The 27,721-nt window shown below is 34.1% G+C and overlaps 4 protein-coding genes across 10 annotated transcripts; all 4 read left to right on the plus strand.

Annotated features, from left to right (window-relative positions):
- The first annotated feature begins 6,537 nt into the window (after nt 1–6,537).
- On the plus strand, nt 6,538–12,873 carry LOC18105212 (UTP:RNA uridylyltransferase 1). The gene is made up of 6 exons (XM_024585201.2): nt 6,538–7,839; nt 8,136–8,504; nt 10,978–11,201; nt 11,320–11,383; nt 12,114–12,310; nt 12,540–12,873. The coding sequence occupies exons 1-6, from the start codon at nt 6,718–6,720 to the stop codon at nt 12,751–12,753; spliced, it is 2,190 nt and encodes a 729-aa protein (XP_024440969.2). The 5' UTR covers nt 6,538–6,717; the 3' UTR covers nt 12,754–12,873.
- A 2,675-nt stretch (nt 12,874–15,548) lies between these two features.
- LOC7488920 (glyoxylate/hydroxypyruvate reductase HPR3) lies at nt 15,549–23,408 on the plus strand. 4 transcript variants are annotated; one of them, XR_008057278.1, is made up of 4 exons: nt 15,549–16,145; nt 16,518–17,070; nt 22,136–22,324; nt 22,557–23,408. XR_008057278.1 is itself a non-coding variant. In XM_052446990.1 (3 exons), exons 1-2 carry the CDS (start codon nt 15,549–15,551, stop codon nt 17,037–17,039), a joined length of 1,119 nt encoding a protein of 372 aa, XP_052302950.1. In that variant the 3' UTR covers nt 17,040–17,070; nt 22,136–22,505. The 4 variants fall into 4 exon arrangements, 2 of the variants coding, with proteins under 2 accessions (XP_052302950.1, XP_006375318.2); XR_008057279.1 differs by having other exon boundaries at nt 22,840–23,367; XM_052446990.1 differs by lacking the exon at nt 22,557–23,408 and having other exon boundaries at nt 22,136–22,505.
- LOC7488921 (glyoxylate/hydroxypyruvate reductase HPR3) lies at nt 19,997–23,408 on the plus strand. 4 transcript variants are annotated; one of them, XR_008057280.1, is made up of 3 exons: nt 19,997–20,727; nt 20,846–21,878; nt 22,840–23,367. XR_008057280.1 is itself a non-coding variant. In XM_024585071.2 (2 exons), the coding sequence occupies exons 1-2, from the start codon at nt 20,233–20,235 to the stop codon at nt 21,368–21,370; spliced, it is 1,020 nt and encodes a 339-aa protein (XP_024440839.1). In that variant the 5' UTR covers nt 19,997–20,232; the 3' UTR covers nt 21,371–23,408. The 4 variants fall into 4 exon arrangements, 1 of the variants encoding a protein (XP_024440839.1); XR_002977788.2 differs by lacking the exon at nt 22,840–23,367 and adding an exon at nt 22,136–22,505; XR_002977789.2 differs by lacking the exon at nt 22,840–23,367 and adding an exon at nt 22,145–22,505 and having other exon boundaries at nt 20,846–21,698.
- On the plus strand, nt 21,602–23,073 carry LOC127904278 (glyoxylate/hydroxypyruvate reductase HPR3-like). Its single transcript, XM_052447021.1, has 5 exons — nt 21,602–21,651; nt 21,732–21,839; nt 22,136–22,277; nt 22,557–22,669; nt 22,821–23,073. Exons 1-5 carry the CDS (start codon nt 21,602–21,604, stop codon nt 23,071–23,073), a joined length of 666 nt encoding a protein of 221 aa, XP_052302981.1.
- Nucleotides 23,409–27,721: the final 4,313 nt, after the last annotated feature.

A 27,721-nucleotide genomic window follows, 5' to 3' on the forward strand; every position in this document is an offset into this window, starting at 1 on the left:
TCATATTGTGCTGGCTACATGAACCGGGATCAGTAAGGTGTTCGATTGGCAGTAAGGGAAGATTACTGGTCCTGCCAAATCCACACATACTGGTTTGGCAAAGTTAAAGCTTTGTAATGGAGTTTTCTATTATTCTAATAAATGGTGCATGGAACATGATTTACGACTTCTTTCTCTGAAGCACCAAATCAATATAATATCATAAATAAGCATATATTGGAGGTAAAATTTTCCATGTCTTTTAAATACTCTTGTTATTCATTGTTTACTTAGAGAGTGCTTGAGTGTAGTACCGGTTGCTTTTCAAATAACTTTTCGTGCTAAAATATATGTCAATGATTTTTTTTTATTTTTTAAAAATCATTTTTGATATCAGCACATTAAAACAATCCAAAACATACAAATCATATTAAATTTTAACAAAAAAAAATATTTTTTAAATTTTTTAGGAACGCTGTGCAAACGTATTCTTAGTTACTGGCACAGTATGGGCTCCATTTGCGGGTTGAATTAATTTTGTTTTTTTACATATATAAAGAAGTTAAGCTACATGAAACTATTAAACTTTACTTAGTGTTTTAATTTAATTAAATTATATAAAAATTATTTTAATATAATTCAATTAACTTGAAAATCTAAAGAAAACTGGACAGTAGTAAAAAAAATATAATTTCACTTAATTTGTTTTTTAAAGCAAGTGGGATGGTGAGGACTTTAACAACAAATGATCGGGAAAGATGTTTCTCAAGTCCTTCTCAGTCGTCACTTCGCACTAACTGAGGACTTGAACAACAACAAATGATCAAGAAAGATGTTTCTCAAGTCTTTCTCAGTCGTCACTTCGCACTAAATTTCTGTAATTAATTAATGATTAGTAGACTAGCACACCAGAATCTCTGTCACCTTCATGGGTCTAGTTGCGGAGGCTACGTACGTTGAGTTTAACGCTGCCTTACTTTCGCTCTTTAGACATGGATTTGAGCCCTTTGAAGATTGATGGGATTAAATTGAACCGGCCATTATATGGTGGGAGAAAAGGAACAAAACTGAGGTGAAACATATATATATATATATATATATATATATATATATATATATATATATATATATATATATATATATATATATATATGTTGGCATTGCCAGAAGGGGCGGACCGTGAGCATCCATATTGCAATCCAACGGTGGATGGACCACTGAAGAGCAAGCTTGGGTCATTAAAACGCCATAAAGAATGGCGAAGAAGTACAGAATGAATTTGCCAAAAATGGAACAACTGACAAAACATTTACTAAGAAGTTAAATAATTGAAATAACACCAGAGAATAAGAGAAACCAAAAGTTACGAGTCAGCAAATACTCTTATCTAAGAAAAGATTGCATAGCCAACACACCACATAAACAGAGGATGCGGCTTCATGACCATACTATAAATTTAATTCTTCTATACTAAGTAAGCCAACGATGGATGAGACTCCTCGTTTTTATTACTGAGTATAAATTCTTCTATACTAAGTAAGCCAACGGTGGATGAGACTCCTCGTTTTTATTACTGAGTAAGCCAACAACCCAACAAGCATAAGTGGCAGCAACTCAAGATGAGAGAAGGAGGATTTAGAATCTATTCCAGCATAAATTTGAGGTAACAACATGAGTTTATATATTAAACAACAATTTCCTTCCTTAATCTGGAATGCCATGAAATAATAAGAGAAAATTTAAATATTTATAGATTTACTATTATATTTAATTTAGTGTCAGTTTGGTTGGTTGTGGGTGAGGTTCACCCGCAGCCACACATATTACCGTTTGGTTAAGAAAAAAAAGTGATTTATGTTGGTAGGACCCACCGATTTTGCAGCTGTGCCGCAGGTTTTGTAGAAGCAGCATTTGTTGCTTCTCATGGGGAAGGAATAAGTAAACAGTGGAGGCATGCTCTACTGTTCTGGCCGGACCGGGTCTGGTTCAAAGTTAAAAATGCATTGAACCGGGTCTGACCAGACAAAATAAAAATAAAAATAAATTTTTTATTTATTTTTAATTGTGTTTTATTCGAAAAACTAGTGTTAAACATTATTCAATGACACTACATAAATTAGACGGAGATCGCTTGATGACGTAACATTTGCAGAATTTGATCGCAATCCCAACTTTGTTCCTGATTATATTTTACCTGATGTTGTTGCGCTCTTAAGAAATTTTATAGATAGTTTAATGGAATAATAAAAAATATTTTATATAAAATATTATTTATTTCATGATGTAATAGTAATAGTTAAATCTACAATATTTAAATTAAAAACCATAAATATTAATATATATATTTTTTAAAATTATTTTATAATCTCAATTTCAAAAGCATTCTTAACCAAATACATTAAATTACTTTTTGTTCAACCTCAATTTCAACCACAATTTTAACCAAATATATATTTTTCCAAACCAACCTCAACTAAAAGTACTTTTTATAAAATATTTTTTTTCAAATCTCAACCATAACAGCCACCGCAATACTAAACACACCTATAATATCTAAAAATCCCATTAAATCTCAAAATAATATATTACGGTGCCTCTAATAAGCATTTTAACAAACAGTTTTTCATGCACTTGTTTCATAATAAATTTCATGTTTTAAGTTTATCTTCAAAGAATATATTCACAAATAGTTCATAGATGTTTCATCTAAAAACAAAATAGCTTTATTGAAGCATCTTTACAAGCATATCATATACATTGTTAGCATTGCCTAACAAACTACACTACTTGCCTAAACACCACCATAGCTGCAGCTACAAACCTAAATGTTACTAAGATTCTGCAGAATTTAATCTTACCTCTTGCTGCACAGGGTAGGCAGGCAGTGGCATCATAAATTAGCTTCAGGAGAGCAATTCAACATGGCCGTGTAAACAAATGATGACCATAACCAGTCCCAGACTGAATCTAGTGAATGAAGGTCTCCAAACAAGAACCTCAAGGGGTTGGTCTAGAGCTGGGGCTTGGGGTTTTCTCCTTCCAGATTTCAAGTTCGAATCCTTCTGCCACAAACTCTTGGAGCCACGGTCGCCACCTTGTGTAAAGGCTAACTCCAAGCACACCAAAGGTAACCCAGAATACCCTGCATCTCTAAAAAAAAAAAAAATCCTAATCAAGAGAACCAATAGATTAATCTTGGGAATTGGAGTGAGAAAATGCACCGATCCCAGACTACATTTAGTGAATGAAGGTCTCTAAACAAGTGAACTAATAGATTAATCTTGGAAATTGGAGTGAGAAAATGCACTCAGAAGTGTGCTTGCTTAACTCTTTGCGCAGTTTCATATTGTTCCTCGCGAACGATCTGCACGAAAACAATTTCTTTTGTGGAAACTAGCCTATCTTTTATTAGCACTGTGGGGAAGACATGGAGTGAAAATTGCTCTAAGAGTCTTGTAAGCAAGTGTGTGTGGTGAAGTTGCTAAGAGCATCACTCACTTATATTTTTAACCCAAACATAGCTGTTCTCATTAAACCAAAGTATGATGCCAAAGGATTAACACTATTCTTGATAACTCCTGCCTACACTACTGAAGAATTTAATGTTAACTTTCATTTAAATAAGATCTTCTTGAGATCAGCAAACATCAAGTAATATTCTAATTTTCACAAACAACTCATATTTGAGTTGTCTTCTTTTATATTTTCTTTGTGGAGAATATAAAGGAAATCCAAATGACTCTCTCTGTTTAAGGAGGGGTTGTCGAGATATTAGTTAAAATTGTAGTCTAATTAGGAATCATTTTTCTACCTCAACATATATTACATTTATTATGACCTTTTTATATTATTATTTTCTTTTTTCTAGAAAAGGTTATTTTTCTATATATTTAGTTTCATGATCAGGTGGTAGGTTTTTTTTATTAATGTTCATATATATTAATTCAATTAAAGGCATGCAAAAAAGAAATGATATTATTAACGGAAATGTTGAGTACAAGCAACAAAGTAGAACCGTGGTTATAAATTAATGGAATTCTGTTGCTTTTTGTATTTTGAGAAATTTAGTTCGACAGTTTTTTTCTTCTTTTACTATGAGAAGTGATAGATGCCATGCGTACAATGGGGGAATTCTTTTATTCCTTGGTTCCTCAAATGATCTACACCTTTTTTTTTCGTATTAAAACTAAGTATATCAATATTCTGATTTGATTAAAAGGAACAGTACTCTCGATATATTATCTTCCAAGACTGATAATTAGTGTTTTGGACTTGCAGTTACACTACAAGATTTAACAGTTTTACCGATGGAAATTTTTTGTCAGTGTAAGACACATATTCCGTCGGTAATTAATTTACCGACAGAATCACAGACGGAAATGATCCGTCGGTGAATCTTTCGTCGGTAATTTTTTTTCCGTCGGTAAATCCGTTGGTAATAAAAAAATAAATTTATCCGCTTCATTTCGTCTGTATATCCCTCGGTAATAATATTTTTTTATTACCAACGGATTTACCGAGGGAATTACCGATGGAATTTCCGTCGGTAATTATTTAAAAACATTTTAAAAAAATTCATTTTATAAAATTATAAAATAATTAAATTAGCATAAATTAACACTGTATAATATATACTCAAAATGCTTGGAAAAAAGAATAAGAAAATCAACTCAAACAAATTTGCAACAAATAAATAAAACAAAAAAATAAATTCAACTAAAAAAATTCATATGAAAAAAATAAAGTTGCAATTGCTAAAAATTTAAAAATCCTATAAATAAATCAACTAAAAATTGATCTCATATGAAAAAAAAATCTCACAACAACATTTATACAATTATTAAGAACAAAAACAATTAAAAATAAAATAAAAAACAAATATAGTGAAAAAAATCATGAAAAAAGAAGAAAAAAGAAAAATCTTACCTTAATGTAGTTGCAAGTGAAGCTAAGGAGAGAAAAAATATTTCGTTAAGCATATTAATTAAAAAAAAAACTAAGAGGATAAAAAAAGAAAGAAGAAGAAGACATACCCAAGCATGGAGGAAAAGAGAAGGAGATGAGGAGAGAAAAGAAAAGAAAGAAATATATATTGATGTTTTTTACATATAGTGAAGAAGAAGAAGAATAATAATAACAAGTAGAAGAACAAGAAGAAGAAGAATAATAAGGAGAAGAAATGAGTCTGTCTCTTGTGAAATAAGGGGATTCAGGCTTTTTATTGGGGCGCGTTACCGACGGATTTACCGACGGATAATTGAATATTAATATTTTTTAATTATTATGTCGGTAATTCCATCGGTAATATTTAATTTAAATTTTCAATTTCGTAAAATTTTTTCAGAAACCGCCAACAATTACCAACGGTTTTTCAATCCGTCGGTGATTCTGTCTGTAATATTTAAATGAAAATTTTAAATTAATTGAATTTTTTCAGAAAACCACCAAATAACACTCTCTGGAAAATACCGAGGAAAAATTCCGTCGGTAATGTCGTTGGTAAAAATGGCACGTCATATTTTTTTTTTGCTTTGTTTTAAATTTTTTTCCCACGGTAATTCCGTCGGTATATACTGAGGGAATATTTCCGTCGGTAAAATTCCTCGAAAATTTACCGACGAAAATATTCCCTCGATATTTCTGTTTGTATTTATCAATTTTCTGGTATTGGTTTATGTTCATATGATTCTGCAAATTCTACACAACTGAAGACCAACCAAATCTCCTTTGACACACTCTCCACGACCTCTCCCATCAACCAAATGCAAGCACATAAACTTGGCTCAAGATATGATATGTTGTTCTTTTATATATTATATTTGATGATAATTTTATTTTTTTTATTTGACTCAAGATATAAAATCAATTTTTTAAAGTATAATACAAAAATAAAAACATAATTAAATTAAATTAGAGAGTTTTTTTTTAATAATAACTATTAGAAATACTCTTATATAATTTAATTGGAATTTTACTTTCTTCTTGTTTTTAAAAATTATATTCTATCAAATAAAATACATGTTATTAATGATATAAACTGTTATTAAATATATAAACTATCAAATAAAATGCATTGTTGATGATATAAATTGTTATTAAATATATAAACTATAAATTATAGAAAGAAAATATAATTTATAAAAATTTAGAGAAAATAAAATTTATATCAAATCATAATAGAGTTTTTGTAATTATTTAGTATTATTATTATTATTGAAAAAGTTTTAGGCACTGTACTTTTATGTTTTTTTTAATATTAAATTTTTTATGTGTTTAAATCATTTTAATATTCAATATTAAAAATATTAAATTATTTTGATATATTAAAAAAAATACTTTGTAAACAACAAATAATACACTTTTAAACACTACCGTATACGCATCATTGGAGGCTTTGGATTCACTAACGTAGTATTCCAAGTTCCAACAACTTCCTGTCTAAGCTAGATCCACGTCAGACTTGATGACGCATAGGTGTCCACCCCTCCTTCCTCCTCTCCAATTTAATCACCAAACTAATACACAACTCCAATCAACACCGTTCAATCAACACCGGAAATCGTGATTGGATCAAATCCTACGTACGTACTCCATAGATTTGCTTCTTTACATAGAAGCATATGCACCCTATCCTCACCAACAACAACTTAATCGATTCTAGCGTGGACAAATCACTTAGATCTCTTTCTTCCTTCCTTCCAACTCTTTCAGTGTAGAACAGTCTACCAACATAATACAATGGCCAGCGGTGGCGGTGAGGCTCCACCGATTCCGCCGAATGCTAATGGCGGCGAATTTCTACTCTCTCTACTCCAAAGACCTAACCACCATCATCCACCGCACCAGCAGCAACAATCCCAATTTCCTTCGCAATTCTCTCCTTTTATCACACCACAATTACAAAATCAACATCCTCAGCCTCAGCCTCAGCCTCAGCCTCAGCCTCTCGGTTTTGATCCTGCAGTTGCAGCTGTGGGCCCCAGTTTACCACTACTGCCTCATCAATTGCTGCAATCCAACGGCCGTGATCTTCTCTCAAATACCCCTCCTCTCTGGTCACACAATCTCGGCTTTCCGCAGAAAAACCATGCTTTTCCTCACCCCCACCCCCTTGGAAATCAATTCCAAGGGAATCAATATTTAGCAGATGATTTGCAAAGATCAGGGCTTTCAATTGCGGAGGTTAGAGCTAATAACAACAACAATAATAATTTGATTCAGCATCTGCCTCAACAGAAGCAACAGTTAGAGCAAAAGCTACAGTTTGGTTCTTTTTCAAGTGCAATTCCAAGCCCTGCTGACGGTTTAGTCAATGCGAATTTGATGCGAGAAGTAGGACCAGGGAGCAGAAATTTCAATGGATTGGAAAGGAATCGGCATCTCGAGAAGCAAGCAAACTCGCATTCGACGAATTTTGAAGTGCGACAGCCAGGAGCCAGCAGTGGAGGGCGGGGAAACCTTCACAAGGAGCAGCACCAGAATTACAAGTCTCCGCCTCCGGGGTTTTCGAATAAGCCTAGAGGTGGAGGAGGAGGAGGGAATTGGGATCATGGAGGTAGGAGGAGAGAATTAGAGCATACTATGTATAGGGAAAAGGGAGATTATAGTGAATTGAACAATGAGAAAGCGAGGAGAAATGAGGGGTCAGTTGAGGTGAGGTTTACGAGACAGCTTGATCGTCCGGGTCCACCTCCTGGGAGTAATCTTCATTCGGTTTTGGGTTCAGAGATTAAGGAGTCTTTGATCAATTTGGATGGTGAAGATGGAGGGTTGTTGGATGATCTTGGTGAAGAGCTGATGGATTCTTTGTTGCTTGAGGGTGAATCTGATGGCAAGAAAGACAAGAAGCAAAGTAGCAAGGTCAGTTGTTTTTCTTATCTATTTGGCCTTTGAGTTTTAAAGTCGGTTACTTTATGTGAACCTTTGAATTTTATTTGATGTTTAGGGAATTAAAATTTCAAGTAACTAAGAGTTTGATATGAATCTTCCACCGACATTCTCAGTAGATATGCTTAATGAAAACTGAACTAAGTGTAAGAAAATATAATTATGAAAACTGAACTAAGTGTAAGAAAATATAATTAATGCTTAATAGCAGTTTTTATTATCTTCTCTAATTGTGAATCTGTTGGATTAACTTGCGGTTTGATAATCAGGAGTCTAGATCAGATAGCAGGGGACACAACATACTTAGTCAGAGGATGAGAATGCTTAAAAGGCAAATGCAATGTCGTTTAGATATCGACAGGCTAAATGCTGCTTTTCTTGCAATTTATGAGTCACTGGTACCGCCAGAGGAAGAAACGGCTAAGCAGAAGCAATTTTTTATGTTGTTGGAGAAACTAGTTAGCAAGGAATGGCCTGAAGCTCGATTGTACCTATATGGTTCATGTGCCAATTCATTTGGAGTTTCAAAGAGTGATATAGATGTTTGCCTCACAATTGAGGATGCTGAGATTAAAAAGTCTGAGGTCTTGTTGAAGTTGGCAGATATATTGCAGGCGGATAACCTCCAGAATGTGCAGGTAAATAAAGATTGCTTTGTCCTTTTAGAGGATAAATAAATTCAGAGTTAATGCAATAAATGTCATTTAACATATTTTGTTTCTTCGATCTTCTGTGTTGTTTGCTCGATAAAAGAAAGTGACTTGTGTAAGAATCCCCCCCTCCCCCGTGAGTGCATGTGCCTGACATTTTTTTTTTAAATAATTCATAATACCATGTATAAACTAACCTTCCTGGCATTCTAATGAAGTTCTATCATTCCAAAGGGTAGACCTGGTTTTATTTTTTTATCTTTCCAACTTACTTTCTGTTAAATAATTTTCCGAATGCAGTGTTCTGATTAACGAGTTACCATTGATAGTTTCTAAGATAGATCATTTGTCCCAAATCCTGGTGGACTATATAAATAAAAACACAAAAGTGAGTCTTCTTAGATTTAGTGCCAAATTGTGGAGCCTGCAGATTAAGTGCTCATTTGGAGCTGCTGTTCAACCTGCTTTTCATGAAAATTTGAATTTTTTTTTCTTCAAACTAATTTTTTTTAGTTTTTTTGGATCGTTTTGATGTGCTGATGTCAAAAATAAATTTTTTAAAATAAAAAAAACATTATTTTGATGCATTTCTGAGCAAAAAACACTTTGAAAAACAATTGCCACCACACTCCTAAACACCCCCTAAATAAGCTAGATTTTGCAATGCTTGGTGACGAATCTGTTCTTTTATTTATGGATTAGTTTTTGTACCACAAATAGATTTACATTATCAATCCTTATGATTGAAAGCTAACAGGTAATCTTACTTAAAGGCAATTTTATTGATGAAGGAAATTATTTGAATTATAAACGGAGACAGACATCTTCCAAACAAAGTAGTACACACTAGGACAGCTGTAATACCAGAGCCCTCTCATTTCTTTGAAATTTGATTGCCCAACTAAGAAAAACCTGGAGAGGCCCTTGTGGTTGAACAACATAGGGATGGCAAATCCCACAAGATCTGTTTTGGAATGGCTCCATTCTCAGAAATTCTTGAGTTCTAGTCCATCAACAGTCACGGAAAGGCAAAAGGTTGCAAAGAAAGCTCACTTCCATAATGTCTTGCTGTTTTTCCATCTATCCAAACCCATCAAATAGATCAATAATAACTCCTCTGCCTTACTTGCAATGACCCCCTTCTCATCAAGGATATGTAATATGTATAATTGAAAGATACGTGATACAGATAATGATTTTTATTGCTACCTTAAATTGCACTATTTGGCCACTGGCAACTGTTTTTGGGTGTTTGGCAAGCTGTTTGTGCTGTAATTATGCCTTTAAGAGGACAAAGTTGTATGGTATTACATTTGTAGCGTGCATGTGTTAACATAATTAGATTACCATTACAACTCCATGATGAAAAGCAAAACTTTTTGTTGCTGATTACAATGCTTTGCGACTAGCTGTTTTATGTGATCTATGAGCTACAAGATTGATTTATTATGGCCTACTAACACCTTAGAAATCTTTTTGATATTTTCCTTGTTATTGTTAGGTTGCCTATTATTTTAGACATCTTTAGAGGCCTTTTCTCTTCTTGCAGTCAGGTAATAAAATGAAAATCATTTGATAAGATGGTAACAGGCATGTTTTACAAATGCCCACTTTGGTAAATTTACTCTAGAACCATATTATAATTACAGTTGTGTGTGCTTTCATACATGTGAGCTGACAGCAGCTCTGTACTTGTTGCACACACATTCAGGACGCGTCATCATTTTGTGTGTATTTTGCACATCAATTCAGTGAGCCATTGATTTACCTGGGTAATTTATTGTTCAGTGTTCTCCACGCTTATTTTTCTTTGTACTTGTCCTGTTTGGGCCCTTATTTTCATGTATCCACTTGTGTGAGTGAATGTGTTTCTCCTCTCATTTCTGGTGACTCTATTATCATGTTATTAATGAGTAATTATTTTGTAAGCTTGGTGATATGAGGCCTTATAAGTCTTTGCAATTATGTGCTTTTACTGCTTCCGGATGATATTCATTTTTCTACCTTTTTTGTGTTAATTTACTTTGCAAGTGCTTGGACAACTCTAAGATGATTAATGCATTTCCTACGGACATACGCAGTTCATTTGCTTAGTCATCTTTTTTTCAGCTATATCTAACCTTGAGGCGCCTCTCAGAAATAATTATCTTGTTTGGATAATTCCTCCATGAGGTTAAAAGTAAGAACATGCTCTGAAAAAATAAGGTAGTATCCTTTGTGAGATTAAATGTGAGAAAAAGCCCTTGGAAAATAATTTAGAGATATGTAAGCCAATATTGGATCCTTATGTAGGTGCCTTGTCAATCCAGTTATAACTTAATTACTATCCATTTCTTTCTTAATGCAATGTCTTTTCTGCATCACTAATTGATTTTGGTTTATTCCCCTTTAAAATTGCTATGCTGTTTGGATGTCTTGTTTGATCTTCTTGGTGAGTCCATAATCCCATCTCTTTTTGCAGGCGTTGACTCGGGCTAGGGTTCCCATAGTAAAGCTTATGGATCCAGTGACTGGCATCTCTTGTGACATCTGCCTAAACAATGTTTTGGCTGTTGTGAATACCAAGCTTCTTCGGGATTATGCACAAATAGATGTGAGATTACGGCAGTTAGCTTTTGTAGTGAAACATTGGGCCAAGTCAAGAGGAGTAAATGCAACTTACCAAGGGACCCTATCTAGCTATGCGTGAGTCATCACTAAAGAATTACTATAATTTTCGGAAACTTTTCATAGGCCTATATGATCTATAGACGTTTTTGTTCGTTGACTGTGTTTTTGGTGGCTCATATTTCTTTCTTTTCAGGTATGTTTTAATGTGCATTCATTTCTTACAGCAGCGTAGACCTGCTATCCTTCCATGCTTACAGGTCTGTATTTCTATTCTACTTGTTTATTTTGGAGTTCTTGGTAGGGTTGTTTTTATCATTGCAGTTATTTGGACATTTCAGTATATGCACGTACCATGCTTTAATGTGATTCTTGCCCAAAGATTAAGGGAATTGATGTGCTTTTGATTTCCTTTCACCCTTATTATACTACTTCAGTTGAATAGATGAATGTCCCATAAAGCAATAGCTGGGGAAATATGAACCTTTTGCTGGTTATCAGCTCAGGATTTTCAGTTTTAGTTAGTGATTATGTGTCATAGCATGGTGATCTCTGCCGTGTTGCCAAAATATTTACTTTTCAGTCTTATATGGTACTGGACATTTGTTCTCGATTGAGTAGCGAGGCCAAGAGGATATCTAATATCATTCTCTGCTTTATTTTATCAAGTAATTCCTGCCATGTTGTTGCATCTGATCACACTTCATAGGGTAATGTATGCTTACTGAAATAAGTTCACTGAATCAGTTTGTTGATTACATCAACCATTGGAGTGACCTCAGTGATGGGTCCCACAAAGAACCCATCATGAAATGGTTATGATTTCCGGGAAACTCATTTAGGACATATTTGGACAATAGCATTATCCAGCTTCAAAATCTTCTACCTGAATAAAGCATTTCAAAGTGAAATTTGCTGCTTGTTTTCTTACTTTTGTCTTTTGCTGTAAACTTGGCTTGTTCCTTAATTTTGTGAGCTGCTCTCTTTCAGGAAATGGGAACAACATACTCTGCTATTGTAGATGATATTCGGTGTGCCTACTTTGATCAAGTTGAGAAACTCCGTGGTTTTGGATCTCGTAACAAGGAAACAATTGCTCAATTAGTATGGGCATTTTTCAATTATTGGGCATATCGTCATGATTATGCAAATGGTGTTATATCTGTTCGAACAGGAAGCATAATCAGGTGATATGTACAGTCCAGCATCCTTTTGTAGGATTTTTATTAAGCCAGCTATGTGATAACATATACATGCATTGTAATTATTTCATATCATCGCAAAGGATAGAAAGCTCTTTTTTTTTCCCTCATAATGTAGGTGAAACTGAGAGTCAAATGATTTTCGTTCTGCTTATTGTCAGCTGAGATGTTTCGTACACTTGACTAACTGTATTCTGTGTTTGTTTTCTTACAGCAAACGGGAAAAGGACTGGACAAGGAGGATTGGGAATGATCGACATTTGATATGCATAGAGGACCCCTTTGAGATATCGCATGACCTTGGTAGAGTTGTGGATAAATTCAGCATAAAAGTTCTGAGAGAGGAGTTTGAGCGCGCAGCAGATATCATGCAGTATGACCCGAATCCCTGTGTAACGCTTTTTGAACCCTATAATACTCCTAGTTGACTAGCCTCTACTTGGAGAACCATAATAGATGTATTTATGTCCAAGTTATACCCTGCGTGTAAAGTCACTTTTGCCATCTTATCCTCATTTCTATATATGCCTTCTGCACGTCTTATGTTTTGTCTTTTCTTCTATTCTTGTCCCCAGTAAATTCTTCAAATTCTTACTTTAGGTTTTTCCGGCCGACTGAAAGTCACCTATTATTACTCTCTGTAATGGACTCCAAGATGTTCCAACTTCCAACCATCTCGGAAGGTTGGAACTGGGGGAAGTAACAGAATTATAGTAGAGCTTCTTGTCCTAGTTATTTCGCTGGCTCTTTACTCCGAGGTTGGTTTGTTTGATGTTTAACAGAGAGGGAAGTGAATTATCTTGCATGGTCAAAATTGGAAATGGCAGACAACTATACATGCAAGATTTTCCTTCTTTTTTACAAGCTGATATACATTAGTGATTAGTTAGATGTGGTAGAAGGGAGGGGAGTTGGGTTTTCAGTATCTGTCACGCATGGTAGCAACGTTGAGGGACTAACTTCAATGATCTCTTGCATGAAGTGTCAAGAATTTCAATTCCTGGAATTACCTGCGAGAGCCATCACCAGTGAGCCAGAGTGACGATAGAATATGGTTAGTTACTGGATAGGTGTCTTTTGCCATGTTGCAGGAGTTAATTATTTTAAAAGTAGAAAAAGATGTTAAGGTGATATAATATTTTTAAAGAAATAAGAAAAATTTAAGACTTCGTATTAATAACCTGATTATGTTATGTTTTTAATAAATTTATTTAATTTAATAATATAATTACAAAAATCGATAATAAATAAAATGATAAAAAAATGACAATAATTAACTATAAAAAAGAAGTTTTCAATTGTCAATATTATATCTATGGTGCTTGCGCAACTACATTAGACCCAAAACATTAAAATAGCAGAGAAAAAACAATGAAGGAAAAGAAAAAAAAAGTTAAAAAAATATCTAGTAAAAAGAGAAAAAAAATTAAAAATAAAGCTATTATTACAATATGTAATAAAATGTTTATTGATCTATAATAATTTCCCTACCTCATTTAACTTTTGTGCATGTAAGGAGTCAAAGGCATTGTCTTAATTTCTTGTTAAAAAAAATTCAAACCATTATTTTGAAAGAAAAAAACCTTATTCTGATTTATTGAAACATAGCTATAAAAATGGGTGTTGGGAGTTTTGCTTTTTCGACCTTCTTCGCCATCACGAAACAGCTATTAATTATTTTTAAAAATATATATGATAATTGCATTCTACCTCCCTTATTAAAATATTTAAACGTTAATATAAGGTATTCTCTGATATGAATATTCTATCATCATCATCATCATCTTTTATATATATATATATATATATATATATATATATATACTGTAATTTTCATTACTATTTCTCAATAATATGTGATAAAACACTTTTATTGAAGATGTTTATGTCAGTCAATGAATTAATTTAATATATTTATTTAATCATCATAATCCTCGTTTAGTTATCTACGTGAGCAGCTCCACAAAAGAAAAGGAAAAACAAAAAATTCAATGCTAGAGATATGCACACACTATATTAACTTCAGAGATATGATAACAGTAGCGGATGATCCTCGCCATGAAAATTTTTCTTTATAACAATCGACAACTAAGAGTTTGTAATTAATGCAACGTACGACCCAAGTAGCATCTCTTTGGACTGATCGATTGAAATGCCTTGCTGGTTTTGTTGATGGACCTTGATAAGAATGGAGACTTTTACAGGTCTTGCAAGTATTTGTTAAATTATTTGTGCCATGAAAGTGTAAACGAGGAAGAAAGCATCTTTGATTTTGTCATCCTCCCTTACTGTGTGAACTAAACATTTTTTCTCTCCAAATTATCTTCTTCTGAACCAACTACACATTTCATGGAAGGTACGAAACCAAAAGACAAAAACAGGCTGTTTATTCTCCATGTGTTGCGTGACTGTCCCCTAGCTAAGGAACGTGAATAGAAGGAGTTTCTTTGACTCAGGTCTGATACCATGGTTGATTAATAACCTGGCTGAGGTGAGTGTGATAGGAATGGATATGCATGGACGTTGTTATTTGGGTGTGCATTATGGAACATCTGGAAACGGCGTAATCAGGGGATTTTGGGGGGGGGGGGGGAGGAAGCACAGCAGCCGCAAGCACTGTAAAGGCAATCCACAGCTTGACAGGTGACTCACAGAGGGCAATTGACTTCGCTGATTGCAGTTCACATAAGCTTAAGGAATTAAACTGGTGGGATGGGCGTATCCTCCCATGGAGAGGATGAAGTTAAGCTTGGACGGGTGTAGTAAAGGTAATCCAGGTGTGGCAGGAGCAGGAGGTCCGATTAATTAGAGATAGCCTTGGGTCTTGGATTAAGGGTTTTGCGGTTAGCAGTACTGGCTTGTGCACTTCTGTCAAGGCAGAACTATGGGCAGTCGTTACTGGTCTAGAGCTGGCATGGCCAGTGGTTCTTCGCAGATTGATTCTGGAGATGGATTCTGATAATTTCTTCCCACTCGTAGAGCTTGAAGCTGAGCATAGAAAGAAGTAAAAGGATTGTTCTAATAATTTCTTTTATTATAGAAGCCTTATGTGACATACTGAATTAATGCGTGTTTGGTACTGTAATTTAATAGGTTTTTTTTAATTTTTTTTAATTATTTTTTTTTATGTTCTTAACTTCAACCTATCTAAACTATAAAAAAAAAAAATATGAATTTTAAAAAAACTTTAAAAATAGAAATTACAACGATGCAAACGGACACTATGTGTGTCTTGTTAAAATATATAACTTGGCAGAATCGCCATGGTTTTGTCGAGGAGTGCCTCGTCTCTATCAAAAGAGAAGGAAAGAAAAACCCCCTTCTCTCCCGAGCTTCTGTTCTCAAGATGGCAGTCTCAACTGATTGTCACAAAGCCCAGCAAGATTTCCCCAAAGTCCTGATTCTAAAACCAATTTCATTCCTCGCTCACGTTGGTGAACGACACGTTGCATCTAACAAATTCACTTTCTTGAAAGCCTATGAGTCCTCACTCCCTCTACACCAATTCTTGTCCACTCACTCTCCCTCTATAAAAGCCATCCTTTCCTCTGTTGGCACACCCATAACCGCTGACATCCTGCAGCTGTTGCCAGAGGTCGGTGTGGTTGTCACTACTAGTGTCGGACTTAACCAGGTTGACCTCCCTGAGTGCCGCCGGCGTGGTATTAAGGTTGCCAATGCAGGCAGTGTTTTTTCAGATGACGTGGCTGATTTTGCTGTTGGGTTGTTAATTGATGTTTTGAGGAAGGTCTCGGCGAGTGATGGATATGTGAGGAAAGGGCTTTGGGCTACTAAAGGGGACTACCCTCTTGGTTCTAAGGTTTAGATTAAATTCCTCTCTATTTTATATCCATTTTGTCTTCTTGGTTCTTAATGCTAATTCTTGATTGCCTGTGGATTCTTAATTTTGTTTATCAGAAAGAAAATGTTGCCTCATGATAAAGGAACTGATAATTGTTGAGGGTTGAGGAGCTTTGAGCAAAGAACACCTATGCATTTAAATAGTTTGTCATTTTAATTTTGTTGCTGAATATTAAGAATCATAATTTGATGACTAAAACCATTCCATTTCTTGACAATGAGACAAATGGAGATGAAAATTTCTATCTTGGCAAAAAACGCGATTGAATTGCACCCTCTAGTCAACTGATTATTTAAGTTATTTCCCCCCTTTTGTGAGTGGTGATTTCAGTTGGGAGGCAAGCGAATTGGGATTGTTGGATTGGGAAATATTGGATTTGCAGTTGCTAAAAGGTTAGAGGCTTTTGGGTGCAGTATCTCATATAATTCCAGGAAGAGAAAACCGCATGTTTCATACCCTTTCTACGAAAGTGTCTGTGAACTTGCAGCTAATTGCGATGTTCTTGTGATATGTTGTGAATTAACTGACCAAACCCGCCACATGATCAACAAGGAAGTACTGTCAGCATTGGGGAAGGAAGGTGTCATTGTAAATATCGGACGCGGGGCTATCATCAATGAGAAGGAAATGGTGCAGTGTTTGGTGCAAGGAGAGATTGCTGGCGCTGGTTTAGATGTGTTTGAAAATGAGCCAGATGTTCCTGTGGAGCTCTTTGCAATGGACAATGTTGTTCTGTCACCACATATTGCCGTCTTTACTCCAGAATCATTTTTGGATTTAATGGACCTCGTGATGGGGAATCTGGAAGCTTTCTTCTCAAATAAACCACTACTTTCTGAATATGGGGATTGATGGATGTTTTAATTAACTCTTCTATTTGCAGGTTAGTTTTTTAACTTTCTTCTAATAGATCCCTGTTAGTGAACACATTTCAACTAGGTATGTATTTTGATCATTATATTGATTGGTACTATATCACTGGCCATGCTATCTGCAACGAGTCATGCTTTATTCTTGCGGCATTTGTTCATACACTACTAAGGAATAATAATCTTTACCAGAAAAGAGAAGGAAAAATTCAATGGATGGCCTGCTTAAGACACTAATAAGAAGTAATACATTTTTATTTTGAGAAGATGTAACACAATTAATTTCTTGTGAACACACTAGTCTCTGAATGTGGCTGACCTGCTTAAGACAGGTCTTGAGAGGGGCTTAGTCATGTGCCCAAGAGCTGGCTGGTCACGCCCTTAATGCTAAAATCATAAAATAGAAAGAGACTTAGTTAGGGTCAGTTTGAGTTATTAGCATATGTTTTTAAGGTTTAATGTTAGTAGTCAATGTATGCTAAATTAGGAAATTAGTTTTGTTAAGGAAAAAGATTCCGATCACAAACTGAAAAAGGAAACATATCAATTTGGAATAAAAGAGAAAGCCAGATTATCCCGGGCACCTTCCCCTGATTAAAAGGATTACTGAAAATTCTACCCACTTTTCCTTTTGTTTTTCCAAAAATCCAACTTTTCCTCTACACTATGCCTTCTTGTACATGTGGACCAATCAAATAAAAATAAAGTAAGAAATAATTTTAATTTACAAGTGCCAGTGAGAAAAGATTCAGTGATGGGCATACCAACACTGAAGTATTTAGGTGGTATTCTTTCTTGCAAACGGAATCACTTTTCCATCAGAAGAAGATTGACGAATGTTTGTTTCATTGTGTGGTTATTTGGTGTCAACTACAAGCATAACAATCTCTTCCTCTTTCTGTGACTCTCGAGCAAAATTTGTTTGTTTCCTTCTAGTAATTGTCCTACAATCTGCATGCGTGCAGGAAATAACTGAGTAATGAACGAGAAAGTTAATGAGATGTCAAAGATGATGCTGTGCTATCAGTACTTGATAGTTGTGCATAGCCTGTATTGGAGGGGAAAGTTCTGCACAAGAACCTTTTTATGGCCATCAGTGTCGAGTATATTAGTTTTTTAAACCTCTAATCCCTGCCGTTGTTTATCAATGACGCTTTAAGCAAGACATTGAAGATCGATACATAGTCAATTTCTTATACTTCATACGTGTTAAACTCCACGAGGATGCTGGTCACATTGATTGCCTAAGTATTTGCACTCTATTTATGATCATTGCAGGATTAGATTACACAGCTTTGCATATTGATAGCCTTAGATGGATGAAGTATTTCCGTGTATACCTTTCAGTATGTAGATTATCGGTTCCACATTGATAGTAGGATTGTTCTCCGAAAACTTGACACGCCAGAGCAGGATTGTTGTTTAATTCTGTGTTTATTCAAAGTGGAGAAGGACAATTCCTAATCATTTCTAAACCAGACAAAGTTTGAAGTAGAACTCCTTTCCTCATTCGTTCCTAATCAAAATTACCCATCATGCCTGTCGTGACCTTGAATACAACAAGGAGAGGATGTATAGTAAACCAGCTTTATTTCTTCTTATTTTCCCCATTGACTAACAGATAATATGGCACGGGGTTTTGTATTCTGCACACATCCTGTCCACAAATTAATGCATAGTTTTGCCTTGCTCTGTCAATCACAACACTACATCAGGACTTGGACAACAAATTTTCCATCATGTTCTGTTTTGAATACTCGTTAGCATAGTTTCACATGATGGATCCATTTCACCTTCTCCATGAGAATATTGCCTTGTATTTTGGAAAAATTAGTCTGCACATTGGTTTGTGTCATTGTGTGAATCATGTCTCCATAGAATTTTCCTTAAATCTCTATCTCCTAACTCAGAATTTGTACAAACAAAAGCCTCCCGTCTCAGGATCCCAAAACCCTCAATGGAACACGAACAATACCATCAGCATCAATCCCAAGACATTCTGCAAATGCTAGCACTTCAACCACTGCCGTTCTTCAAATACCATGAGTCCAAATAGCAAATAAGTTATGTCGGATTTGTAGGAAATAAAAAAGGAATTGATTTTGCAAATAAAACATGGAATTATTGTCTCAGATTTTTAGGAGTTTTTGTTTCCTGTTTTCGTTTTTTATTTTTTTGATTTCTTGATTTTGTGGCACTCCTGATTTGGTGGCCTCCTTTACTATATATCTCGTAACCAGAACTATAGAAAGAAAATTCTTCTTCTTCCAAAAACCTACATGGTATCAGAGCCTCGTGCTCTTTTGTTTTTTCTCCTCAGCAATGAATTCCTTCTAGCTCTTCTGCACTTCAGAAACCATTCCATTAAATTGCTGGCATCGTTGAAATGCTATGTTATACCAGTAAAATTAGATTTCTTCTTTAATTATTATTGCTAGAGAAGTGATTGTCGAGAACATAATTGATGGGAATGTAATACTCATGTTTACTTTAAAATGAAAAAAATCTAATGAAGTGTTTTTGTGTTTAGTTCATCTTTAAGAGTTCATGAAAAAAGTTTATTCTTTTATCCTTAAGATTTAAAGTATATAATTTGACAACAAGATATTTATCTCTTTTAATATAAACACTTGTATTAATTTGTATTTAATTAAAATAAATCTAACAATAAATTTAATTTTGTAAAATTACAATTATTGAGTAAAATAATATATTTACCAACAAATCTCATAGCGTAGATATTAATTATTTGATACTAAATTAAAGTCACTAAACATATATTAATTGTTTAAATTTATATTATAGTAAATTCGTATATATGAATATTAGTCATTCAAAACATTTATGTGATCGTTAATAAAAATAAGGTTAACTGGGTTGATAGGTTAATCTATGTTTTGTTTTTTTATATATATAAAAAATTCTTAAAACAACAGATCTCATCCAAACTAGATTGTAGATTCCAAAGCAAAAGGGAAAGTCATAGCATAGCGTGGCATCACGATTGACAGTGACCATCACTTCGTTCAGCACCATGATTCCAGAAGATACCTTTCTTCTCATTTGCAAGCTATCTGCTCTGTTTGTTTTGCCAATTATTTTTTAGCTTGAAATACTTTATAGGGTACCCTCTATTTAATTCATAAAAAAAAATCAAGAATTTTCCATTTCCGTTGATGGAGAATCAAGAAGAACAGCAAGATAACACGAGTGATCAAAACCACAAACCCCAAGACCTACCGCAAGTCCTACTCCTAAAACCACCACCAGTCCTGTCCGTTATTGGAGAACAACCTTTTTTATCAAAAAAATATCAATTCTTGAAAGCATGGGAATCCCCTCTCCCTTTACTCCAGTTTCTTACCGCACATGCTGACTCTATCCAAGCCATTCTCTGCTCGGGTGCCGCTCCAGTCACAGATGATTTACTCCAGCTGCTTCCCTCCGTGCGTCTTGTCGTCACTGCCAGCGCTGGTACTAATCACATTGATTTGGAGGCATGCCACCGTCGTGGAATCTCTGTAACCAACGCGGGCAATGTGTTTTCTGACGATGGCGCGGATGCGGCAGTGGGGTTGTTGATTGATGTGCTGAGAAAGATTACAGCTTCTGATCGGTATGTGAGGCAGGGGCTTTGGGTCAATAAAGGAGACTACCCTCTTGGTTCTAAGGTCATGAATCACGATCATCCCTTAATTATCAATCATGTTATTTGGTTTAAGAATTTTTTGGTGACCACCACCATTCTGTTTTCTGATTCTTTGTGGTATTGGTTATTGATAATTTCAGTTGAGAGGCAAGCGAGTCGGTATTGTCGGATTGGGAGGCATTGGCTTGGAAATTGCTAAAAGGCTAGAGGCTTTTGGCTGCAATGTTTTGTATAATTCAAGAAAGAAAAAGGCACATCTTTCGTATCCATTCTATTCCGATGTCCGCCAGCTCGCAGCTAATAGTGATGCCCTCATCATTTGTTGCGCATTGACGAACCAAACCCGCCACATGATCGATAAGGATGTCTTTTCAGCATTGGGGAAGGAAGGTGTCATCGTTAACATTGGACGTGGGGCTATTGTTGACGAGAAGGAAATGGTGCGGTGTTTGGTGCATGGAGAGATTGCAGGTGCTGGGCTAGATGTGTTCGAGAACGAGCCTGATGTTCCAAAAGAGCTCTTTGAATTGGATAATGTTGTTCTATCCCCTCATAGAGCTGTCTTTACCTCAGAATCTTTCATGGCCCTGTGTGAACTTGTGGTAGGCAATCTGGAAGCTTTTTTTTCCAACACACCCTTACTTTCACCCGTCATTGATGTATGATTAATGCACATTATCGGCTTAGCTTTAGCTTCTACAATCTTAATATAATAGGAGTCCAAAGAGGCCTGTAATTCTAGTAACATCATTAAACCAGTCCTAAATTGAGAATGAATCATCATCGTCAAGAAAATAATCATCAAACCTCCTTCCAAAAGTCCTAGTCCTTGAAACACCGCTAGTCTTCAAATATTATAGAGGCAAACTCTCCCAAAAACTCCATTTCTTGACACCATGGGACTCACCACTTCCTTTAGACTACTTCTTGAGCACCCATCCAAGCTGTTCTCTCTCATGGAACCTGTCCATTCAACACCAACATTATAAGGCTGTTGCCATCACTGAGCCTTATTGTCACCACAAGTGCTGGACTCAACCAAATCGACTTGCAAGAGTGTCGTAGGAGAGGGATATCTGTAGCTTATGCTGGAAGCCTGTTTTCTGAAGATGATGCTGATATAGCAGTAGGGCTGTTGATGGATGTGCCGAGAAAGATATAGACTGGTAATCGGTATGTGACACAAGGGTTGTGGGATAACAAAGGATATTTTCCTCTATGCTCTAAGGGAAGGATTGATCTATGTATTAATATCCTGTTTCTATGTATTAATCTATATATCAACTGGATTATTGATATCCTGTTTCTATGTATTAATCCATATATCACTGGATTATTGATATCCTGTTTCTATGTATTAATATATCAACTGGATTATTGATATCCTGTTTCTTTGTATGATTGATGGTTGTAATTTGTTTTTCGTAAAGATGTTCAAGGTTGCCATCACTGAGCCTTATTGTCACCACAAGTGCTGGACTCAACCAAATCGACTTGCAAGAGTGTCGTAGGAGAGGGATATCTGTAGCTTATGCTGGAAGCCTGTTTTCTGAAGATGATGCTGATATAGCAGTAGGGCTGTTGATTGATGTGCCGAGAAAGATATAGACTGGTAATCGGTATGTGACACAAGGGTTGTGGGATAACAAAGGATATTTTCCTCTATGCTCTAAGGGAAGGATTGATCTATGTATTAATATCCTGTTTCTATGTATTAATCTATATATCAACTGGATTATTGATATCCTGTTTCTATGTATTAATATATCAATTGGATTATTGATATCCTGTTTCTTTGTATGATTGATGGTTGTAATTTGTTTTTCATAAAGATGTTCAAGGTTGTTTCAGTTAGGAGGCAAGAAAGTTGGGATCGTTGGACTTGGAAGCATTGGCCAAGAAGCTGCAAAAGGGCTAGAGCACTTTGGCTGCAATATCTTGAACAACTCGAGGACCAAGAAACTGCAAAAGGGCTAGAGCACTTTGGCTGCAATATCTTGAACAACTCAAGGACCAAGAAGCTGCAAAAGGGCTAGTTTTAATCTATATATCAACTGGATTATTGATATCCTGTTTCTATGTATGATTGATGGTTGTAATTTGTTTTTCGTAAAGATGTTCAAGGTTGTTTCAGTTAGGAGGCAAGAAAGTTGGGATTGTTGGACTTGGAAGCATTGGCCAAGAAGCTGCAAAAGGGCTAGAGCACTTTGGCTGCAATATCTTGAACAACTCAAGGACCAAGAAGTCATCTGTGCCCTATCCATGCTATTCAAATGTCTGTGAACTAGTGGCAAATTGCGAGGTCCTCATAATTTGTTGTGAATTAAATGATCAGACTCGCCACATGATTAGCAAGGAAGTGTTATAGATGTCGGACGAGGGGCTGTTATAGATGGTGAGATGCTTGAATGATGCAAGGAGAGATCGCAGGTGATGGATTGGATGTGTTTGAGAATGAGCCTGATGTTCCAAGTGAGCTCATTGCATTAGACAATGTTGTCCTGTCGCCACATAGAGCAGTCCACACCGAGGAAACTTTGATGTCTTTAGTCGAACTTGTGATGGGGAATTTGGAAGCTTCCCCCCCCCCCCCAAATAAACCTTTACTTTCTGCTGTAATATTGGATGGATGAACAATACTATAATTCTCCCTGTTTGCAGCTGCTGGTTGGTCTGTCATGAATTAATTCTAGTATTTCGATATTGATATTTTGTCCTTAAATATTTATTATCTTCATGGATACATTGCTTCTTTTTGGAAATTGTAACTGATTTTCGAGGTCTAGAAGTACTGCTTAACCTAGCTACTTGCTACACTGAACTTTTAGTTTCATCACCATCTTTACCATAAGCCATTCTTTCTATCCAACCACAGTATTTACTTGTTTTTCTTCTTGTAATTTCACTTTGTATTAGTGTTCTATACTTTTAAATAATTTGTAATTTCTAAGTATATTTTTCGTAATATGATTTAAATTCCTGTAATAAATTAAAGTCGCTCGAGGTAGCTATAGAATTTTCGGATTGGTTAAAAAAAAACAGACAAGCTGAAGGTGGTCGAATTAATGAAAATCCAGAGAAACACTGGCCAGGGAGTGCAGGTGGTGGTGGGATTTATGGCCAGACGCAGGATCATGGGCTTAGAATATGGGCTTTTAGTTCAAGTCCAGCTACTGAGAACTGGGCTATGGACTATTTTTCTTTTTTCCTTTCCTTTTCCTTTTTATGGACTAAAGCTTGGTTAGAATCTTGGCCACCCCAAGTCATCATTGAATCTGATGATTTAACTTACATGGACATTTTTATTTTCAATAGCTCAGAAAAAAATACAGTAAGCAGCTTGTAAGCAATAAAAGCAGTCAAGGAGAAAACAAGGTATAGTTTTGAAGTAAACTATCATCAATACATTGATTTAGATTATGTTTGATAAGATTTTTGAAAATTAATTTAAGTTGTTTTTTTAAAAAAAAATTTGATTGAAAAGAAGTTACGAGTGAATCTAGTTAGAATTTTTTTTGAATTAAATAAAAAATCTGTTATAAAATTGAGTCGAATCTTGATTTAATAAAAAGTTGAGATTTTTTACTATTAACTTATAAATTATAACTAATGCTACATTTATTCTTCAATAATTTGTTATAAATTAAAGTCATTTTAGTTCATTTTTATCATAAGTTAATTATTTATAAAAATAATTTTAAAGTCATGACTCGAAAGTAAAAAAAAAAACTCTTAATTAATATGTTAATCATTGATCATGGTTAAATATTTGTTAGTTAAATAGTTTAGAGTTTATGCAATTCCACATTTAGGACATAGCCCACCAATTATAATATGGTGAGATTTACCTGAATATGTATAAAAAAAGGTGGTCAATAATATTCACTCCGAATCGGGCTATAATTGATGTATCATCAACGAAAGATCATGAACTTTGACCTGCACACTATGGAAGGCAGAACTCATCAAACCATGATGTTACAAGTTCTTATTTTCTCAAGTTATCAAGGAAAAATGACGAGTTGTAGAATGTGCTGATGCTTGTGCATGAACATAGAGCAGCATGCAAGTTGCAATTGCAAGCAAGTATCCAGTGTATAATCCTATCATTCTTTGCTTAAAATACTCGCATCTCATATAGATGGTGCCCCTTTAACAAGACAAAGTCCCACCCAGATTTTGAATAGATCTCGAACCATAGCTTGCTAGCTGAGTTAGTTAGATCTCGAACCATAACGGCTTGCCAACTCGGTCCAACACATTGAAATAAATAAAGAAAATGTCCTATCAAGTGGAATTTTGTACCCTGTCGAACTTTGGAGAATGCTAGATTGACAGGGACGCAAGGCCCAGAAGAAAAAAAAAAAAAAAAGAAGAGCATGATTAGAGGGAATCAATGCCACATAAGATTTTTGAAGGAGTTCGAGAAAACTAGAGCTTTCATCTTTGTCTTTTGCCTCTTAAGATTAAGCGCTAGAGATACTTTGGCAGAGGGCATTATATGCTCGAGCACGATTAAACATTATTAAGGGAGTCATCAAGTGGTCTTTAAAACAGTGTTAATATTGGACGGACAGCGGTCACGGTGTCTGAAGGGGCGTTTAATTAGTTTCGGAAAAGTGTTTAGAAAAATAAAAAAACATTGTGGAAACTGACATTGTTGTTGTTTCTTTCGTTCTTTACAAGGTTATGCAAGCATTGCATGGTGTCTTTTCTCGGCTAATTGCCCGTATGATAAAAATATGTTTATACTTAGAAAGAATATAAAAATAAATTTATTTTTAAATTAAATCTTTTCATTTTAAAACAAGAAGAATATAAAGGATTGTTTTCATTTCTTTTCGTTTTAAAATGCTATCTTAGCAATCTCTTTCGACGTTCATAATTAATTCATATATTAAAGGATCTAGACTGAGGCTATAAAATTAATGAATAAATAATATATTTCTATAAAATAAAAAATAACTTTCAGGAGGACAAAATGTGTATCTTTTTCTATGAAACAGGCTAGCCTTGATTCAAGGGTGTATTTAAGAATTTCTTGATTTTCCCCCCCTATCACTAGCTCTTCGATTCAACTTTGATTCTGTATATTTATGAACTTCTAGTTTTAAAACTATTTATTGGGATCTCGTCCATGGATGATATCATTTAATTAATCCCTTTTTTAACACTCTAGTTTCTGGCGTCAGTAATTAATCACTAATTAATCGTTCATGACTGTCATAGAATTGGAACCATAACTCCATAAGCAGCTGAGATAATTAAGATCTAGAATTTAGAATTGGTTTCGACTCGAGTCTTACTTGATGGTTTATGAATTTCTTAACTCTCATAAATTGATAGGTTTTTTTTTATAAAAAAAAAAATAAGGGATTGCCCTGTTTGTTTTTGTGTTTCAAAAGCGTTTTTGAAAAAAATTAATTTTTTTTTTCTTACTTCAAATTAATATTTTTTTGATGTTTTCAGATCATTTTAATGTGCTAATATTAAAAATAACTTTTAAAAAATAAAAAATATTATTTTAATATATTTTCGAGTGAAAAACACATTCTCAAACAAACTACAAAATGGTTTATGAATTTCTTAACTCTTATAAATTGATAGGTTGCTTTTTTAAAAAAAAAAAAACAAGGGGCCGGGGGTTTTGAAGAAGAAAAACAAAAGTTGAACAGCGACAAATTAAATTATCTAGGACATGCATGTTTTAGAAGTATGCGAAATTAATTCAAAACCATTTTTTTTTAATATCTAGCTTTTTTCCGTATAATTTTAAAAACTCATTTGTCACAACTGATTTAAGGAGCGAAATTTAAAATAAAAAATTAAAGGAGAAAGCATACTTTATTGACCATCCAAACAACTGCTTCTGATTCCCACCTTTCAATTAATACCCATAAAAAAATTATTGAAACCCATTAATTACCAATCAAATAAAACAATCTTTGACACGTTGATTGAAAATAAGAGGTGGAAGTTTTCCTGATGTTTTTGAATATCATATGTGGTTATCATGCAAATTCCCTTAGATGACAAGTGTCCAATTCATTGCCGCACGTTTATACGAGCCGCCGTGGCGATTATATATATATATATATATACAATTTTCTTGCTAGTCATGCGGGCAGTAAATCCTCATATGAGCATTTCATTCTTTGCTTTGAAAAAACATTTTTATAACATTTCTATTACTTGATTTATCAAAAAATTAATAAAATAAAAAAACTCGTACACATGCAAGGTTATGAAATTAACAATTTGTTTGCTGAATTTTTTTTTGAAAGGAAGTTTCATAAATTTCTGAAAAATAAATTATTTTTTAATATTTAAAAATATCATAAAAAATAAATTTGAAAACATTTTCTGGTTTTAATTATGTCATAGAAAATAAACTGAAAATTAATTTATTAATATTTTTTAAAACATTTATTAAAAAAATGAAACTAAATCTAACATAAAAAAGTTAAAGAAAAATGAAGTTAAAAAAATAAATTTTATAAATTATTTTAAATAAAATAAATAGCAATAAAAAAATAGAGATTAAATCTGACAAATAAAAAAATTAAAAAAAAAACTTAATTTTATAAATTATTTTAAATAAAAAAATTATAATAAATAAACAGGAACTGGTGTGATAGATAAAAAATTTCTAAAGGACAAAGTTAAAAAACAAAATTCAAAACAAAATATATAGTAACCATACCAAAAGATTAAGAATCAAACTTTTCTTTAATTAGCAAATATTTTTTATTAATTAATTTTTTTAATAATAAATAAATATATAAAGTTTAAAAAATAATTTTTATAAGATTTTTTTTATCACGAAACATTCGAATAATTATGCATAGAGAATGATGGTGATACGTGGTTCATCACAGTTAAAAACCCCCCTTTATGAAAAGTTAACCAGTTACTTTTTATATTAACCGGCTTTTAAAAAATTCTAATATTTCACTTTCTGAAAAAAATAATTAAATATTGCTCTTTTATTTATATATATATATATATATATATAT

The sequence above is a fragment of the Populus trichocarpa genome, chromosome 14, assembly GCF_000002775.5.
Source record: "Populus trichocarpa isolate Nisqually-1 chromosome 14, P.trichocarpa_v4.1, whole genome shotgun sequence".
Taxonomy (NCBI): Eukaryota; Viridiplantae; Streptophyta; class Magnoliopsida; order Malpighiales; family Salicaceae; genus Populus; species Populus trichocarpa.

Excerpts from the sequence above, each read along its gene's own strand:
- LOC18105212 (XM_024585201.2), top strand. The coding sequence starts at position 6,718 with ATGGCCAGCGGTGGCGGTGAGGCTCCACCGATTCCGCCGAATGCTAAT. Across the intron at positions 7,840-8,135 it reads ACAAGAAGCAAAGTAGCAAG|GAGTCTAGATCAGATAGCAG; the intron begins GTCAGTTGTTTT and ends TTTGATAATCAG. Across the intron at positions 12,311-12,539 it reads CGAACAGGAAGCATAATCAG|CAAACGGGAAAAGGACTGGA; the intron begins GTGATATGTACA and ends GTTTTCTTACAG.
- LOC7488920 (XM_052446990.1), top strand. The coding sequence starts at position 15,549 with ATGTGTGTCTTGTTAAAATATATAACTTGGCAGAATCGCCATGGTTTT. Across the intron at positions 16,146-16,517 it reads ACTACCCTCTTGGTTCTAAG|TTGGGAGGCAAGCGAATTGG; the intron begins GTTTAGATTAAA and ends TGGTGATTTCAG.
- LOC7488921 (XM_024585071.2), top strand. The coding sequence starts at position 20,233 with ATGGAGAATCAAGAAGAACAGCAAGATAACACGAGTGATCAAAACCAC. Across the intron at positions 20,728-20,845 it reads ACTACCCTCTTGGTTCTAAG|TTGAGAGGCAAGCGAGTCGG; the intron begins GTCATGAATCAC and ends TGATAATTTCAG.
- LOC127904278 (XM_052447021.1), top strand. The coding sequence starts at position 21,602 with ATGGGACTCACCACTTCCTTTAGACTACTTCTTGAGCACCCATCCAAG. Across the intron at positions 21,652-21,731 it reads CTTGAGCACCCATCCAAGCT|TGCTGGACTCAACCAAATCG; the intron begins GTTCTCTCTCAT and ends TGTCACCACAAG. Across the intron at positions 22,670-22,820 it reads AACTCGAGGACCAAGAAACT|ATGTTCAAGGTTGTTTCAGT; the intron begins GCAAAAGGGCTA and ends TTTTTCGTAAAG.